This window comes from Lycium barbarum, chromosome 10 (genome assembly GCF_019175385.1).
Source record: "Lycium barbarum isolate Lr01 chromosome 10, ASM1917538v2, whole genome shotgun sequence".
Taxonomy (NCBI): Eukaryota; Viridiplantae; Streptophyta; class Magnoliopsida; order Solanales; family Solanaceae; genus Lycium; species Lycium barbarum.
The window spans coordinates 16,723,487-16,741,966 of record NC_083346.1 but is presented as its reverse complement, the minus strand read 5'-3'; the positions used below and the strand labels follow the sequence as shown (position 1 = coordinate 16,741,966).

The window sequence follows — 18,480 nt, the reverse complement described above, 5'->3', positions numbered from 1 at the left end:
AGTATGGTCACCTTGAGGAAAACTGCTGGAACAATGTCCAAAACCCAGAGGAAAATGAATTTCAAGAGAGACCTAGAAGGAGAAGAAGAAGAAGGAATAAAAGGACCAGAGTGCCAGTTCAAACTTGGGAACCAAAAGGAGATGACCAGGAGGGGGGTGATCAACTAGTACACCCGGCTCCTGCTCTAAATGACCCCCCCACATGAAATAGCAAAAGAGTTAAACACTTAAATGGAACCACTAAGGCCTGACACTCTCACTGCACTGCAGCACCCTGCTGTTGAGACTAGAAATGCTTTTGAGGTGCTCGAAAAGAAGGGAGCCCATGGATGCTCTTCTCAGATGGACACCACTGCTACTGGGGTTATTCACCCCCCATGATCATCTCCACATGGAATGTGAGGGGTTTAAACCTGCCCCTCAAACAGAAAGAGCTCAGACTCTTTCTGCAAAAGTATAAGACTGATGTATTTGGATGTCTAGAGACTAGAGTCAAAGAACCAAAGGCTGCAGGAATTTTGAATAAGGTGGCTATGGGATATGGTCATGCTTGTAACTATCCCATGGCCTATAATGGTCGAATCTTGCTAATTTGGAAGACAAGTGTTCAGGTGCAGGTAATCTTAGTGACTGAACAGCTTATCCATTGTAAAGTGGAAGGACCTACTTTTTCTACCTTCCTTACTGTGGTTTATGCAAAGAATGAGGCCCAACAGAGAGTGACTCTATGGAAGGAGCTGGTACAATTAAATACCCAGGTCCAAGGAGCATGGCTGCTTAGTGGTGACTTCAATACCATGTTATCAACTGAGGATAGGTTGGGGGGGCCTGTATTAGCTACTGAAACACAGGATTTCAGGGATTGTGTGGATACTTTACAGCTTACCCCCTTAAAATCTACAGGATGACACTTTACTTTCTGCAACAAATAACAAGCTGACAGCCGAGTGTACTCTAAAATTGACTGGGCTTTAGGTAACTTTCAGTGGCTACAGTTGTATGGACATGTGGATGCCGACTTCCTTAACCCTGGGATGTCAGATCACTCACCCATCCTAATGCACTATCATCCTCAATTTCAGACCAAACCTAAGCCATTTAAATTGTTTACCACAGTCATGATGCATCCTGAGTTTACTAAGATCCTGAGATCAACTTGGGCACATAAAGTGAATGGCACAAAGATGTATATACTGTGGAGAAAATTGAAAAAACTAAAGGAGCAGCTGAGAGGGTTAAATACCTATATGGCTTCTTATAGTCAGAGATTACTAAATGCTAGACAGACACTGGAGGTTGTTCAATCCTCTTTGAAAAATCAGCCAACTAATCAGTACTTGATTGAGAGGGAGAAAGAAGTACTAGAGGAAATCACTAAATGGAGCACTATTGAGGAGTTAGCCTGGAGACAAAAATCTAGGGCCACCTGGATCAAATATGGGGATACTAATTCTAATTTTTTTCATGCTCAATGCAAAATAAGGGCAAGTAGGAACCATATCACTTTTATATATGATGAAAGGAGCTCAAAAATTACTGATCCTGAGGAAGTTGAGAAGGAGTTTGTATCCTTCTTCACTAAATTGATGGGGTCTAATGCTGAAGAAATGCCTGTTCCTAATTCTGAAACTATAAGGAGAGGGCCATGTCTGTCTTACTCTCAGAAGTGTGCACTGGTTAGAGAGGTTACAGATGCTGAAATTTTGAATGCTATAAAGGATATGCCACATGACAAGTCCCCTGGGGTTGATGGATACCCCCATTGAATTCTTTACCAAGAACTGGGAAATAGTGAAAGAGGATGTGCTGGGAGCTATGACAGAGTTTTTCCACTCTAGTAAAATGCTCAAAGCTTTTAGTGGTACTGCCATCACCCTTGTCCCAAAAGTTACAAATCCAACCCATGTCAAAGACTATAGACCCATTGCCTGTTGTAACACCTTCTACAAAATAGTAACAAAAGTGCTGACCGACAGAATCAAGACTGTTATAGGAACAATTATCAGTCCCTCTCAATCTGCCTTTGTGGAGGGTAGGAGCATCATTGATAATATCCTATTTAGTCATGAACTATTCAAGTGGTACTCAAGGAAAGGATTATCCCCTAGATGTGTAATGAAAGTGGATTTGAGGAAAGCATATGATTCCATAGAATGGTGCTTTCTGCAAAGTATGATGGCTGAGCTTGGCTTTCCCTACAAATTCATCAAATGGACAATGGAGTGTATATCTACAGTTTCATACTCCTTGGTCATAAATGGAGGATTGGCTAAACTTTTCCCTGGTAAGAGAGGCAGGGCGACCCAATGTCACCCTATCTATTTGTGACAGAAATGGAATACTTGCAAAGGGAACTGAATTTACTGATCACTAATAGGGCCTTCAGGTTTCACCCCAGGTGTAAAAGCTTAGGGGTAACTCATATATGTTTTGCAGATGACCTGCTCCTATGCTGTAAGGCTGAACTTCCATCTGTCCTACTGATCCAAGATGCTTTTAGGAGGTTTTCTGCAGCATCTGGGCTCCAAGCAAATGCAGACAAAAGCTCTATATACATGTCTGGTGCAAAGCCTGAAGTTAAACAACAGATACTGAATTCCCTGGGATACAATGAAGGAGCCCTCCCCTTCAATACTTAGGTGTGCTCTTATCATCCAAGAAACTCTCTATAGCATAGTGCCTACCCTTAGTGGAAAAAATAACAGAGAGGGTAAGGTGTTGGTCTGCTAAGCTACTATCCTATGCTGGCAGAATACAGCTGATTAAATCTGTGTTATTTGGTATACAGACCTACTGGGGCCTCATCTTTGTGCTCCCCAAAAGAATCCTGAAATTAGTGGAAGCTGTCTGTAGATCCTTTCTGTGGTCTGGCACTGCAGAAATTACAAGGAAAGCACTAGTGTCTTGGGCGAAAACCTGCACCCCTCAAGCAGCTGGGGGACTTAATATCATGAACATAGGGCTATGGAACAAAGCAGTTGTGGGCAATTAGTGAAAAAAAGGACTGCCTTTGGGTCAAGTGGGTGCATAGCTACTACTTAAAGCAACAAACAGTAGAGCATTGTAGCATACTTGCTAATGCAAATTGGGTGATAAGAAAGATCATTGAAACTAGGAAGCTATTTACCCAAAATCCACATCTACAAGGCAATCTACACACTAGAATGGCCACTATGGTCAAGGGATGTAAGTTCTCCATCTAAAAAGTGTACCTGTCCTTGCTTCCTAGTCTCCCAAGAACTCCTTGGAAGTTTCTAACTCTGTTACCTTGGATACACCCTCGACATAAATTCACATTATGGCTGGCAGCTCAAAAAAGATTGGCAATAGTTGAGAGGTTATAAAAGTTTGGAATTCAAGTACCCCAGAGGTGTGCTTTCTGCAGTGCACCAGTTGAGACCTTTGACCACTTGTTTTTCTCATGCACTACTACAAGTGCACTGTGGCACAGGCTCTTACTATGGCTAGGATTTCACAGACATATAGGATCATGGCATGAGGAACTTGATTGGGTATCCAGATGGGCTAAAAGAAGAACTGGCAGAGGGGAGATAGTGAGTACTGTCTTCGCTTGTATGATCAATGCTATTTGGAGGGAGAGAAATGGGATCAGATTCCAACATGGGAGGTACAAGAGTCATAAATTGTGCAGGGAAATTGCTATACATATCCACATTCAGGGTAATCTCTATCCGAAATGGCAGAATCAGCTGGCCTCCCTTAATGTCATGCCTTGAAGACTACCTAAATTGTTGATGTCTATCACTGCTTGGCTGATTGAGCTCTACTGCTGCTTAGAAAGTTAGGAATTTTGGCACTAGCTTGTAGTTAGGCTACATGTAAAATCTAACATTGTCTGATTGATTAGAGATATCAGGTGGTCAGCCCTGGTTTTGCTTTGTAATGCTTCACTTTGGTATTAATAAGAATCCTTTATTTACCAAAAAAAAAAACATGCTAAAAATTCAATTATGAGAAAAAAAATATTCTTTAATCTCATTCAAACTAGATAAAGGAAAGAAACTGATGATTTTTTCAATTCGCCATTTTCTCTGATAATTTTTATCCTTTCATATATATTTTCAGCCTTACAGCCTATATCATACCAACAAATGTACCTGCACGCCAACGTGACATTAAAATAGAAAATTAATGATATGAATCAGTGAGGTAACTTAACATGCACGTTCTTTTAGCCTCCATGAGGCCTAGAACTTAAATATATACAGATTATCACTAAACAAAAATCCCAACTTGATATACCAGCAAATTAAAGGAGATGTGCAACATGAAATTTATAAAACCTTAGATCAAAGCAGTTGAGATAATTGCACTTTTGGTCCTTCAATTATTAACTTTGATTAAGCATGTTTAACTTTCAATTAACTAAAATTTATATTTTGGCCCTTTTTATAGGAAACCTATTATATTTGAACTATTTCTAGAACAATATTACCCTCAAGTATGCAGCAACAACATATAATTTAGCACAGAACATTAATAACAAATGGATTAGTATTTAATAGTATGTTAAGTTTGTGAGAATTCACACTCAGAAAGATTAAACGTGTGCATATTCAATGAAGTTTAACTATGCTTAACTAGAGATCACAAAGATCGAAATTAAAATTTATTAATACTTGATGGACTAAAATACAATTTTTCGAAGTCAGACTAGCTACTCTTCTCTATACAAAGCTGGTAATCAAACTTTATATAGATATAAAATTGGCATTGCATACAAATTATGATAGTTTAAATAGTCAAAAGCAATCTCATAATCTCCAATATGAGTTTCTGCTCAAGTCTTTAGAAGTAAGAGCACTTGTCCCAAACTTTAAATAGAAGGCAAAACTGCCCCATTTCGAATAGTTCAAGGACAAATTGATCCATTTTTTCTTGTTTTGCAGTAGCCGTTAGTTTGAAGGGTACTTTTGAGCTATTTGGCTAGTTATACGGCATTTTTGAGCAAAAAACATAACGGCGAAAGCATTTTTGAGCCAAAAACGTAAGAACAAGAGCATTTTTTTAACCAAAAACATGATGCAGGGTAATATTGACCAATTTCAAATAGTTTAGGGGTATTTTTGACCTTTTTCCCTTTAATTATTTTTCTAAAAGGAGGAACTTATAATAAATCACGAGATTATTATGGGACACTGATGTAAAATATTTTAAAAGTATCATTATTATATAATTTAGAATTATTAAAATAATTATTCATAATAAATAAAATTAGTTATCTAATAATTAGGATATCTAACCTTATTATATTGGTCAACGCAAAGTACTTTACGGACAGGTGTTTTACCTTAAAATGGAGAACAATTAAATTTATGCGTGACACCAAAGATATGTGGCTAAATTCAATTCGAGATTAAATTGCGAGATAAGTCAATAAGTAAATAAAGAAGCAGGTCTGACCAAATATTAATTATGTCCGGCCTCGGGTATAGAAACCGAGGTCGATACCCTCTGTTGAGAACTTACACGATGAATAATAAAGATGAATTTAGGAACCAATGGGAATGATTTCAAAGGATTCTCATTATTTTCTGATATGAACTCTTTCACTCTTTCTGTTGCTAGCCCCCTACAATGGATGGGAACCTCCTCTTTATATAGTAGAGGAGTCCCAACCCTAATACAGTTCTAAATAAAAGAAAGAAATCTGGTGACAGCTGTTGCCGAGATCGACGCCGAAATATCCGGTTGAGGGTGGATATTTCGGTTTTCTCCTTATGGCAATTAACCGCCCTTCCTTATCGCCTCATCCCAGATCGAGCTCGAAGCCTTGTTCCCGATGAGCCGGTCATATCGTGCCCGAGCATAACCACGACAATGGGAAACCGAGCATGTCCGTATCCTCGGTTTTACCCGTATACAGATAGTCCCCCCATTTCCCGAGGTAAAATTATTAACGGCGGGGAATGGACCCAAATAAAGCTGAACAGCCGCCTCCAATTACCTAAGACAAGACCTTCCAGTCAAAATCTTACTCTGCCCGATGCTAGGTCATCATTACCCAGCCACCAAATCCGTTTGGGATTCCTTCTTGTGTCAGAGTCCTTGATACGCTACAGGACCTCTTGATTCTCTTTCGATATAAAGCCCGTGTATTCTTCCTTTTCCATGCATCTGCACTTCTTCAAATCTCACTTTGCTCTTCCTCAAAAATCTTTTGCGATTCCCGAATTGAACTCGTAGCAATCCTCGGATTTTCAATCTTCTTTCATCAGGGCGTGACTATTTACTGTTAAGAAAAACCTTCCACGAACATGGCTCACGTCCCATTATTGACTCAAGGTGAAGATCAACACTCGTTCACGCCATCAATGGGAGCCGTTGGTTCTGATAGGGGGCTAGAATCTCTTGTTGCAGGTAATCTCCCGTCGGGTCTTATCTATACGAACGACTGTAAAATTCTTCACTATTTTGATTTAGTAGAGAACCTTGAATCTTATATTGATGATAGCGCCATTACCGTAGTCAGGGAAGATTGCAACATAGGCGCAGATGTTGACGTTCGCCCTATTGGGGACGGTGTGAAAATAAATCACCATATTGTCGGTTACTCGTTGTCATACACGTATCCTTTTGCCATAGGGTTCACTCTCCCTGTTCATCGAGTGATCAAGAACTTCTGTCGCTAGTATCGGATATGTATCGGGCAGATCGCTCCACAGGTTTGGAAACTCGTGTATTGTATTGAGAAGTTGGCTAATGTGGCCGGAGTCGCCTTCACCCTTGACCATTCGCTTCATATATATATACCTCGGGTGATCGGAGGGGGAATTGTTCATATAGTTCCCAGGGGGAGTCGAAGCCTGATCGACGCCGAAAACGATTATGACCGAGGGTGGCTTCATCGATTTGTGATGATACGCACAACTCAACTTCATCGTCCATCGTCTGCCGATTTTCCTGAGGTGTGAAACCCCTCACCAAATCCAGTTGAACCCGAGCTTGTTACGGCTATTTTTGAATGAGTGATTGCCCTTCTCCGAGGTTCTCGTAGCGTAGGCCGTTCTTGGAGAAGGATGGCACCCGAAGGGTGGAAAGGCAAAGACCATGGTAATTTCTTAATTTGATCATTTCGACCCTCATTTCCCTGTATTATGTCTCAACCCAATATATTTGATTTTCAGGACTTCAGACGAGGAGGGCTTCCAAGGGAAAGTTGGTAGCCAAGGATGTTGTTCGAGGAAGAAGATCATCTGCGCCACCGAGGGCACCTGGGCTCAGAGAGACTGGAAGCTTCCCAGTTAGGCATTCGAGGGTTGGATCTCGGGTTCGAACCCGTCATATCATGGAGACCCGTTGAGAAATGCCTTTTGGCGAAGCTCCGCTGACAATAGTGCTTAATGAGGAAGATCTATCGGGCCGAATATCCCCGGTTCGTCCGCCTCCGGTGCAAGTCATAGGGATATCTAATCGGCATCACGCGTCATCGCCGCATCTCGTGGAATAGGCTAAAGATCTAAACCTTCGACTTGCTAGGTCGGTTAAGGGAGTTGTTGTTTTACTTTCGTTTTCCAATTAGTAGCAGTAGAGTAGGGCTTCTCCTGTTTTTCCTGTTATACTGATGTATCCGACATAGTCAGAATTTTATGGAATGGAACAAATTTTAATGGGACTTTGCGAATTAGTCTTTATTGAACTTGATTGAGCATTCTGTGTGCGTTGTTTGTACCTGAATCTTTGTATATGTCCTTGCAATATTCGATCAATAATCTGTTGTTCTATAATTCACAAAAATTCGAAATGTTTTGCTACCGGCTTCCATGTTCGAACATTTTATTCAAAACTCGACCGTAATTGGTTCGAGACCACATCTTTTGCGACCGATACGGAAGCTTTACTTGATCATAGTGGTATTCGTATGAGAGCCCGACCTAGGTCTCATCGGAAGGCCGACCTGCTTAAGTACGCTCTGTTAATCAAGAGGTCGTCTCGATTTTCTCGCGTACGCTCCCCATGGCCGTCCCGGTTGGCTCTGAAGACGGTTATGGAAGGCAAACTATCTCGGCCCTACTCTATAAAAGCAAGTTTTGCCTTTCATTTTTCACTTTCTAACTTTTACCAAAGAGAGTTTTACCTTCGTGCGCGTTGATCCTCATATCTTCAAACCTCCATACCTTCATATCTTAATATCTCCTTATCAGTCTCCTACTCAATATTCAAACCTTCATTCAAACCTTCTTATCTTCATACTTCTGAAATGACGAGCAAATTTTCAAAGGCTAAAATCGGTGAGACCTCTTCGGCTCCAAAACCGGAGCCAATACTGACTAACTTCATTCCTCAAGATTGCTCAATCATCCGGGATTTGAAGGTCGAGAAAACCTCTCAACAACGGGATCGTGGTATCGAAATATCGGCCTCTTTGTGCACAATACCCCAAAGTAAACTCGAGCAGGTCATGGTCGATTGCGAGTGGAAGGGTAAGGAGGTCGTTATTCCCTACCAGGATGAAGCCATAACGACCTACGTAGAAGGGTATTTAAGTGTTTATACATATCCTTTCACATTTAGCACACTCGATCCCGTGGTAGTGGATTTCTACAAACGGTATAAGGTTACCCTCAGCCAAATTCATCAGTCATTTTGGAGGATCATTGTGCTCCTCCGATATTTCACTTCAAACGTGAATGCTCCATTTACGGTGCACCATCTACTCCGGTTATATAGTCCCCGTGTATTCAGAGTGGGCATGATTAAACTCTCAAAGCGAGTCGGAAAGGAGCCCTTCTCCGGTCTGGACGAAGATAGAGACCGTGGCTGGCAGGGCAGGTTTGTCCAAATCAGGACAACGGATCTGATTCCAGCTGATAAGTTGCCATTTCCCGAGAGATGGAACTCGAATCGTAAGTAACTTTATTTTGGTATGATATAACCATATGCCTGTACTTACATTGAATCTTTTATTTGCTCGTGTGTAGATAGCGCTTGCCCAAACCCTCGGTGTGGTTCCTAACCTTGATCAGTGGATCGGGAAAATCTGTTCCCAACTTACTTATGCCCACCGTACCTGGAGACATTTGTCCCGGTCTCGGTGGGAGGCCGGAAAACCCGATAAGTCTTTCCCTCAGAGCGTTGTCCCGATTTCCCTACATGCTACGCCATGTTAGATAAGTAACGATTGTTCTTCTTTTCACCTTACAGGTCTATCAAAGGCCACCAAAATTCGGGGCTAGGAAGCTCCGAGGCCTCGGCCGACGAGCAAGATATCGAAGCTCCTGATCAGGGAGAAAAAGCTGAAAGGAGGAAAAAACGATCCTTCTAATCTTTTCGAGCTTCTTCCCAGGCCAGAAAAAGATCGAGGCTCACTATCAGAGAGACCTCTTCGGAAGATGTCTCGACCCGTGCTCTGGAGGCTTAGGTTATCGATCAACTATTGGATCATTCTGATGATGACGACCAGGCGCTAAGCGGGCATCGTCTCATTGACGAGCTGCTTGAGCAAGATCTGATCGGATCTGCAGCGATTATTCCACCATTGGTGGAAAGCTCAAGTCAAATTCTGGCGGGTTCGAGGATGTCCCGAGGCCGACGGTCGTGGGGAGCATCAGGACGAAGGTCGAGGCATCTATAAACCTACGACAGAGCACACTCCTACTCGAAGTTTTGAAAAGTTGCCAGCCGCAGCCGCTGGATCGAAGGCAGCTTCCTCGGTACCAGGCTCAAAGGTACCTAACATTCCGCTTTTGTATGGTATTAGTTTTGTCCTTCCGATTCAAGCTGTGGCCTCGTCTGAAACAATAATTTGCATACAGGATTCTTCGCCCACATTGGTGGATATTCCCGCCGATGTTGAAGAAGCCAAAGGGAAGATGACCGAGGAAGGGGCGGCCGGGTATGAGGCTTATGAAATACCCGCTCCGGGTATGTTGGGTTTTGAGCATTTGTCCATCACCGTGGCCAACCGTTTCGGGGTTAATTCCGATCTTGGCTTGGAGAAATTGTTTCCTGCCTACAGTACCGACCCGAATCGGAAGAGGCTAATCACTTTCAAGGTGTCGACCGATATGAACATATTATCGGGGCCGGTCGGGGTGGCCAGTTATCTGTACCCTCTGGTGTCCCAAGAGGACCGTAAGAAAATGGCCGAAGTCAGCGAATCGTGCCTTTTCAATGAGGCTCAGCAGGCCTTAGTCCGGGTAAGTCTTGTCCTTATGCCCCTTTCACTTAGCTTTAATTTCATGCCTCATTTTAACAACCGTTCCTCTTTCCCTTACAAGCCTCCGTGCTTCATCATGCAAGTTTCCACCAGCTCAGGCACGAAGTGGGCTGGCTCCAGGAGGAGCTCAAAAGCAAAAATCAGGAGGTGGGCGAGCTCATGAATTTGTATGAGCAAAAGTTGCAATATAACTCGTCTCTCCCTTACATTTCTATCCTTAAGTTGGATTTAGTAGCAGCTCGAAACGAAGCTGCCGAAGCTAAGCGTGAATGTGACCAGTTGGCAGAGAAGGTAAGGGCTTTCGAAGTTTACAATAAATCTTTAATAGCCGATGCTAATACCCTTCCTTCTCAGGCCCGGGCATATGTTAACCAGATTGATCAACTTCAGGCAGAGCTTGATGGGATCAAGCCCGAGCTTAATGCCCTCCGAGAAACGACCATCGGTGTTGTGGCCGAACGTGATGTTCTCAGGGAGCAGCTTCAGGCGTCGGTGGAACAAATAAACGGACTCAGCTCATCACTTGCTGCGGCCGAAGCTGAACGGGATCGACTGAACCGGGTCATCACCGATCTACAGGCCGAGCACGGAAAGGTTCTTGACCAGATCTCGGGTTATGACGATATATTAAAGCAGTATAAGGCCAACGTGACTGCTGCCAAGAAGGTAGTAATTTACGAGTCGAGTCTGTGCGGTGCTTATCCCGAAGGAACCCTCGAAGAAGTTCAAGCCACCGGAGTGAACTTATCAGATCTGATCGAGGAGGACAAGAAGCTTGAGGCGGAAGCAAAGGCTGCATTCGACCCTGAGGATTCGGATATCGACCTTGAGTCAGCAGGGGAAGAAACTGAGGGATCGGATGAAGATTAGGCTCGTGGCCCTTACATCCCTTCTGTTTTTTTTTTATGTTGTTTTTGCTTTTTGTTCAACTTATATGTATGTATAAATGAAAAGAAAATCTTCGTTCGGTCTATTCATCGCCTTTTGTTGCCCTTTGCAAAATATTCCTCGGTTCAATGTTTGTTCGATTTATACCATCGTTTTAGCTTGCCTTATTGTTTCGGCCAGGAAAATTCAAGTGCTAACGGCTCGTGATCGGGTTTTAGTCCGTGTTGACTTTAGTAGTTGCTTTATTTATAAATTGTAAGACAGACCGGATCACGATATTTTTTGTGTTTTAAGACCGTAATCTTCGTGTTTTTTAGACCGTTGTCTTTAGCCGTTTAGGCCATATCTTTTTAGTATTGTGTATATTTTCTAGACCGTAGTCTTTAACCGTTTAGGCCATAGCCTTTCAGTATCTGGCAACATTGGATCATTGTGATAGAAGTAAGATTATTTAATTGAAAAATGTATCCGCAATTGTTTTCGTGGCAAGAACAAACTAATTGGACGCGATTCAATCGATCGTTTGGTCCATACATCTGATCCTATCGTTCAAGCCTTGGCTTTTACATAGTTATCACTTAGCTATTGGTATAATAGTCCCCTAGTACTCGAATCCGAGGTATGAGAGCTCGGGTACTATTAGCCCGGTATGTGCAGTCTCCGGTCTTTGATCGGTATGCTCTATGTGCGTAGCACGCTATTCAGCGCTGCCTCATTAAAAACCTTGCTGAAAACCCACTTCGGGACAAAACGATCAAGGGGAAAAAGTGTGCAGCACGTGCTTTAAGTCCTAAGTCTATGACTTACCAGTTTCCGTTGTGCTGCTCCGGTGTCCCTCGGACTGTATCCCTGCTTGGTTAGATCGAGAGAGAAGAAAAACAAAAGAAAAGTTATTCGTACCTTTAACAGTAATATCGCTTTAGGTGCGCCATGTTCCAGTTGTGTTTCAACTGCTGTCCGTCCTCGTTCTCGAGCTCATAAGAACCTTTCTCGGTTATTCCAGTGACTCAGCTTGCGGACCAATGAATCGGCTCCCGAATGGTTTCCGCAAGTCCCCTCGTTAACTTCCCTCAGAACGTAGTCGGTTTCTCCTGGTCCTAGGCATCTCGCCAAGGGGCAGTGGAATGCCCTTCGGTATAACTGGCCATCGACCAAATAAAATCTAGTTGCTTTGGTTCGGAGGGCTCTTAATTCCTTGGCATCGGAAGGTAGCTTTCCTGTTTGAAGATAGTCTATGTATTTGTTCCTCTAATCCCAAGTAAAGCCGGTCGAGTTTATCTTGGCGTGGCCGGTCTCTAAGACTGATTTTGTCAGCTGCACCACAGCTTCGAAGTTGAACCCTTCTGATTCGACCGAGGATCCCAGATTTACCAGGGTATCTGCCTCATTATTTTGATCACGGGGTACGTGTTCCAACGTCCACTCCTTGAACCGACGAAGGACAACCTATAATTTTTCCTGATATCTCCGCATTCTATCATCTTTGAATTTGAAGGTTCCATTCGTTTGGTTGACCACCAGGAGAGAATCGCATTTAGACTCTATGATCTCGGCTCCCAAGCTTTTAGCCAGTTCTATACCTGCTATCATAGCCTCATATTCGACTTCGTTGTTAGTTAAATCAGTCGATCTAATAGATTGCCATATTACATCATTCTAGGGAGGTTTAAGAACGATCCCTAACCCGGACCCTTTTACATTAGATGCACCGTCTGTGTAAAGAGTCCAGACTCCCGTACTTGTCCCTGAGTAAGAAGCATTTCCTTATCGACCTCAGGGATCATGGCCGATGCAAAATCGGCCACGAAATCCGCCACTATTTGGGATTTGATCGCAGTTCGGGGTTTGTATTCAATATCATACCCGCTAATCTCCACAACCCACTTTGCTAGTCGGCCTGAGAGTTCGGGTTTATGCATGACATTCCTTAGGGGGTACGACGTTACGACACATATGGGATGACATTGAAAGTAAGGTTTTAATTTTCTAGACACACTAAATAAAGCTAAAGCGAGTTTTTCCAAATGTGGGTACCTGGTTTCGGCATCACCGAGGGTTCGACTTACATAGTAAACCGGGTATTGCGTACCATTCTCCTCACGAACCAGGTTACCGCTCACCGCTTTCTCGGACACCGCCAGTATAGATACAACTGCTCGTTCGCTTTTGGCGTGTGGAGTAGAGGTGGGCTTGATAAGTACCTTTTGAGTTCTGCCAAGGCCATCTGACACTCGGGGGTCCATGCAAAGTCAGTCTTTTTTAGCAACGAGAAGAACCGATGACTTTTGTCCGAGGATCTGGAGATGAATCCGCTTTGATATCGTTGATCACGGTGATATCTTCAATTGCCTTTATCTTATCCGGGTTGATTTCGATCCCCCGATTTGATACTATGAATCTAAGAAACTTTCCCGATCCGACTCCGAAGGCACATTTTTCCGGGTTCAGCTTCATGTTGTACTTTCTTAATATGCTGAAAGTTTCCTGCAAAAATTTCAAGCGGTCCTCTGCTCGCAAGGACTTAACGACCATGTCATCTTTATAAACTTCCATTGATTTCCCTATTTGGTGTTCAAACATGCGGTTGACTAAACGCTGATAGGTGGCACCGGTATTTTTTAAGCCGAAGGGCATTACATTATAACAATATGTGCCAGACTTAATTATGAAGGAGGTTTTTTCTCGATCCTCCGGGTCCATTTGTATTTAGTTGTACCTGGAGTAGGCATTGAGGAAACTCAGCGTGTCGTGACCCGCAGTAGCGTTGATCATGCGATCGATGCTGGGAAAAGGAAATGAATCCTTCGGGTAGGCCTTGTTTAAATCTTTATAATCTACGCACATTCTAAACTTATTCCCCTTTTTAGGCACTACTGCAACGTTAGCTAACCAATATGGGTATTTTACCTCTCGAATGGACCCTATATTAAGGAGCTTGGTTACCTCGTCCTTGACGAATGCATGTTTCACCTCGGTCTGTGACCTCCGCTTTTGTTTGACAGGAGGAAAACTTGGATCCAGGCTCAATTTGTGTGTCGTCACATCCGGTGGAATATCTGTCATGTCTAAATGGGACCAAGAAAAGCAATCAGAGTTATTTTTAAGAAACTTAATAAATTTTTTCCTGAGCTCGGGGGTTAACCCCGTGCCCAGGTATACCTTCTTCTCTGGTAGATAAACGAACAGTATGACTTGCTCGAGTTCTTTGACTGTGGACTTAGTGGCATCAGAATCATCGGGCACCACAAAGGTTCTCAGTATTCCGAATTTTAACTTTTTGTCTAGTGTGTCTTCGTTCTGATCTTTCGAGGATTCCGGGATCGGGATCTGTGATTGCTATTTGGCGGGATCTGTGATTGATATTTGGCATTCTTCTCTTCGTTCCAATCTGGCGCCTTTATAGTCTTAACAGATTCTTCAACCGCGAACATTTTTTCGCGGCCTGTTGTTCACCACGGATGGTTTTGATACCTTCTGGGGTCGGGAATTTCAATACCTGATGCATAGTTGAGGGGACCGCTCTCACGAGGTAAATCCACGGTCTGTCCAGTAATGCATTATATCCCATGTCTCCCTCTATCACATAAATTTTTGCCCGCTGCATAGTTCCTGCCATATTGATCGGTAAAGTGATCTCACCCTTCGTCGTCTTGCATGCCATGTTGAATCCGTTGAGGACTCGTATTGCCGGTATGATCTGATCTAGTAGACCCAGTTGTTCGATGGCTCTCCATCGGATGATATTAGCCGAGCTACCTGGATCAAGTAGCACACGTTTAATTCTAAATTTATTAACAAGGACAGATATTACCAGTGCGTCGTTATGCGGCTGGGCGATGGCTTCCATGTCCTCGTCATTGAACGTGATGGGACCATCGGGGTCATCATTCCGAATATGCTTTTCCCTCGTTATGAAAATTTTGGTGCGTTTTACAACCGCCCAATGGGAACGTCAGTTCCTCCCATGATCATGTGTATCACTTGTTGAGGCTCTTCCGGCCTATCCTGCTTATTGGAGTCCAGGATCTTCAAATGGGTTTTTGCTCATTCACTTATGAATTCTCGAAGATGTCCCAAATTGAACAGACGAGCAACCTCCTCTCTCAACTGCCGACAATCCTCGGTCCGATGGCCGTGAGCATGATGATACTTACAACTAAGACTTTTATCCCGCTTCTCTGGATCAGATTGGATTGGCGTTGGACGCCTCGTTTCTTTGTTTCGGATAACGGTCGCCGCTATGGCTGCTACATCGACGCAAAAGTAGTACTCGGATAACCTTGGAGTTTCTCTGTTTCCCGGGGCTCTATCGACAACATTTCTGTTTATCAATCCACGGCTACTTTGGCCTTGATCATTCCTTCGATCATTCCTCCTATCATTCTTGTCCGATTCGTTGTTGCGCCCGTTTCCCCTTCGATCGAGTGGGTAAGGCTGGTACCTGTCATATGAAGATCTAGAATCCCGATCTACCACTCTCCTCAATCGATCACTCCCTTTACCAGAATGTCATGATACCGAAGCAGCCCTCAGAATCTTATCATCTTCGACCTTGATCTTCAACTGATACCTGTTGTGTACATCAGCCCAGGCGATCGCCGGGTATTCTATCAGATTTTGCTTTAGCTCCATAGAAGTGATTGAGCTCCTTGAATTGAGCCCTTGGGTGAAAGCCTGAACGGACCAATCGTCAGTGACTGGGGGTAAGTCCATGCGCTCCATTTGAAATCGAGCCACAAATTCGCGGAGTGTCTCGTCATCTCGTTGCTTGACGTTGAACAAGTCCGATTTTCGTGTTTCGACCTTGATGGCCCCAACATGGGCCTTGGCGAAAGCATCAGCGAGCATGGCAAATAAATCAATTGAATGCTCGGGCAAGTTATGATACCAAACCATCGCCCCCTTCAACAGGGTTTCCCCAAATTTCTTAAGTAGCACTGATTCCCTTTCGTCATCGGTGAGAACATTGCCCTTAATAGCACATGCGTATGCAGTCACATGTTCATTTGGGTCCGTCGTCCCATTATACTTCGGGATATCGGGCATGTGAAATCTCTTAGGGATTTTCATCGGTGCTGCACTCGGCAGAAAGGGCATTTGATAAAAAAATCGGATCCAGTCCTTTCAACACTGGTGGAGCCCCCGGAATCTGATGGACCCTCGAGTTGTAGTTCTTCACCTTCTTGTATTTCGCCTTTATCTTCTTTTCGCCGGACTCGACTCGTTTCGTCAATTCTTCGAGCATTCTTATCAATTCGCTGCTTTGCCCGGGGTGCTTCTCGTTACCTCATGGGACGTGTCTTTCTTCCGTATCCTGGGTCTGTTCTGATGGGGCAATATCGGGTGCCTGACCCCGATTTTGCAATTGTGCTATGATCTCTTGCTGGGCCTGTAACTGAGTCATAGCCATGTCTAACTGGTTTTGGAGTTGTTGCAGCATGACTCCATTATTCTCCCCGGTCGGTACGTTGCCCACCGATGATCCGACTTGAACAGGGTTAACCGGGGGGGGGGGGGGCGTTATTGTTTGGTACGTCCCCTTCGTCATGCTCGTGATGGCTTGGTTCCATTTAGAAGTTGACGAAATGGGAATCCAACATTTCTGGAATACCTGAAATCACACCTTAAAGAAAGAGTGTAAAATATCAAGCGTAACCAGAATGTTGTATCGAACCGCCACTACTATCTAAGGCCCCACGGTGGGCACCAAACTGTTTTACCCTAAAATAGAGAACAATTAAATTTATGCGTGACGCCAAAGATATGTGGCTAAATGCAATTCGAGATAAATTGCGAGATAAGTCAATAAGTAAATAAAGAAGCAGGTCTGACCAAATATTAATTATGTCCGGCCTCGGGTATAGAAACCGAGGTCGATACCCTCTGTTGAGAACTTACACGATGAATAATAAAGATGAATTTAGGAACCAATGGGAATCATTTCAAAGGATTCTCATTATTTTCTGATATGAACTCTTTCACTCTTTCTGTTGCCAGCCCCCTACAATGGATGGGAACCTCCTCTTTATATAGTAGAGGAGTCCCAACCCTAATACAATTCTAAATAAAGGAAAGAAATCTGGTGACAGCTGTTGCCGAGAGCGAAGCCGAAATATCTGGTTGAGGGCGGATATTTCGGTCTTCTCCTTATGACAGTTAACCGCCCTTCCTTGATCGCCTCATCCTAGATCGAGCTCGAAGCCTCGTTCCCGATGAGCCGGTCATATCGTGCCGAGCATAACCACGACAACGGGAAACCGAGCATGTCCGTATCCTCGGTTTTACCCGTATACAACAGGCACCACAACACTGAATTACTTTCACCTACTAAAACAAGTACATATAATGAGCAATACATTTGTCTTTTCTTGACTAATTATGTATATATACTGCAAAAACAAATTAAGGCTTATACTTTATGAACAACGACTGAACAATGTTACGCAAATAGCGATAACTTGCATTAAAATTTTCTTTACGGTTTTTATGGGAGAGACAGAGTAAATTAAATAATCTATGATCTTACAAGCACCCAATTACATTTGCATTATATATAACTTCAACAAAAGTTATGGTGTTGCTTCTATAAAGCTGGAAAAAGCAACATTTATTTCTTTCCTTTTTGTGCAGAATTTCAGCCTTCAAATGAAGCAAGAATTAACAGCAAAACGATTTTTGAAAGGGGTAAAAAAAAACGTGGTCAACGAGCTTTCAATGAAAAGGGTTTTTGAAATGAGTTCATATTTTAATTTATACACTACCAACTATGCCCGTACGATGCACAGAGCCCAATATGATTAATTTAGTTATTCACTTTAGTTAATTTTTATGAATTGTATATTTTGCAAAAGATACCGTAATTCTCTTTAGTGAGTCTTCATATTTTGTTTCTTTTCCTCTTATTTTTCCCCTTAATTTCTCAATTGTTGTTAAAATTTATCTTATTTTAGTTATGTCCGCCGCTTTTTATATTTAGTAAGTTGACAATTCAAATATTCTACATGTCAAGTTTATAATCACAAGATTCAAAGAATATTTTATTATATAATACACTTTTTTAATTTAGAACTACAAAATTCAAAAGTCTATAATTTATTTCTTAAACTACGTCACTTTAATTAGCCAGTCTTTAAGGTTTGTATTTTGTAAATAACTTTTAAAAACATTCTAATTGTTATTATATATAGTAATATATACAAAATGTATTTTATGTACCATCACTTTAGTTATAGTTAAAAACATGATGGAATTAAGTCTTTGAGATGGAAAGAGTCGGACTTTTTTTCTCATTGTCACGACAATGAAAGTTGTTCATCGATGTGAAAAAAAAAATTAGTAAGAATATGAGGGAAAATTAATATTTTGATTCTTGATTTTTTCTTTTAAATTCTTTAATATCTTATATGTATACT

General features: G+C 42.5%; 1 protein-coding gene across 1 annotated transcript; it reads right to left on the bottom strand.

The window, feature by feature from the left end:
• Window positions 1-15,112: 15,112 nt before the first annotated feature.
• Window positions 15,113-16,138, bottom strand: LOC132612783 (uncharacterized). Its single transcript, XM_060326873.1, has 2 exons — window positions 15,639-16,138; window positions 15,113-15,509 (listed from the first exon to the last, which is right to left on the bottom strand). Exons 1-2 carry the CDS (start codon window positions 16,136-16,138, stop codon window positions 15,113-15,115), a joined length of 897 nt encoding a protein of 298 aa, XP_060182856.1.
• Window positions 16,139-18,480: the final 2,342 nt, after the last annotated feature.

Coding starts and splice junctions, on each gene's coding strand:
- LOC132612783 (XM_060326873.1), bottom strand. CDS start 16,138: ATGAAAATCCCTAAGAGATTTCACATGCCCGATATCCCGAAGTATAAT. Junction 15,510..15,638: donor TGGGCTGATGTACACAACAG/GTATCAGTTGAA, acceptor TTCATATGACAG/GTACCAGCCTTACCCACTCG.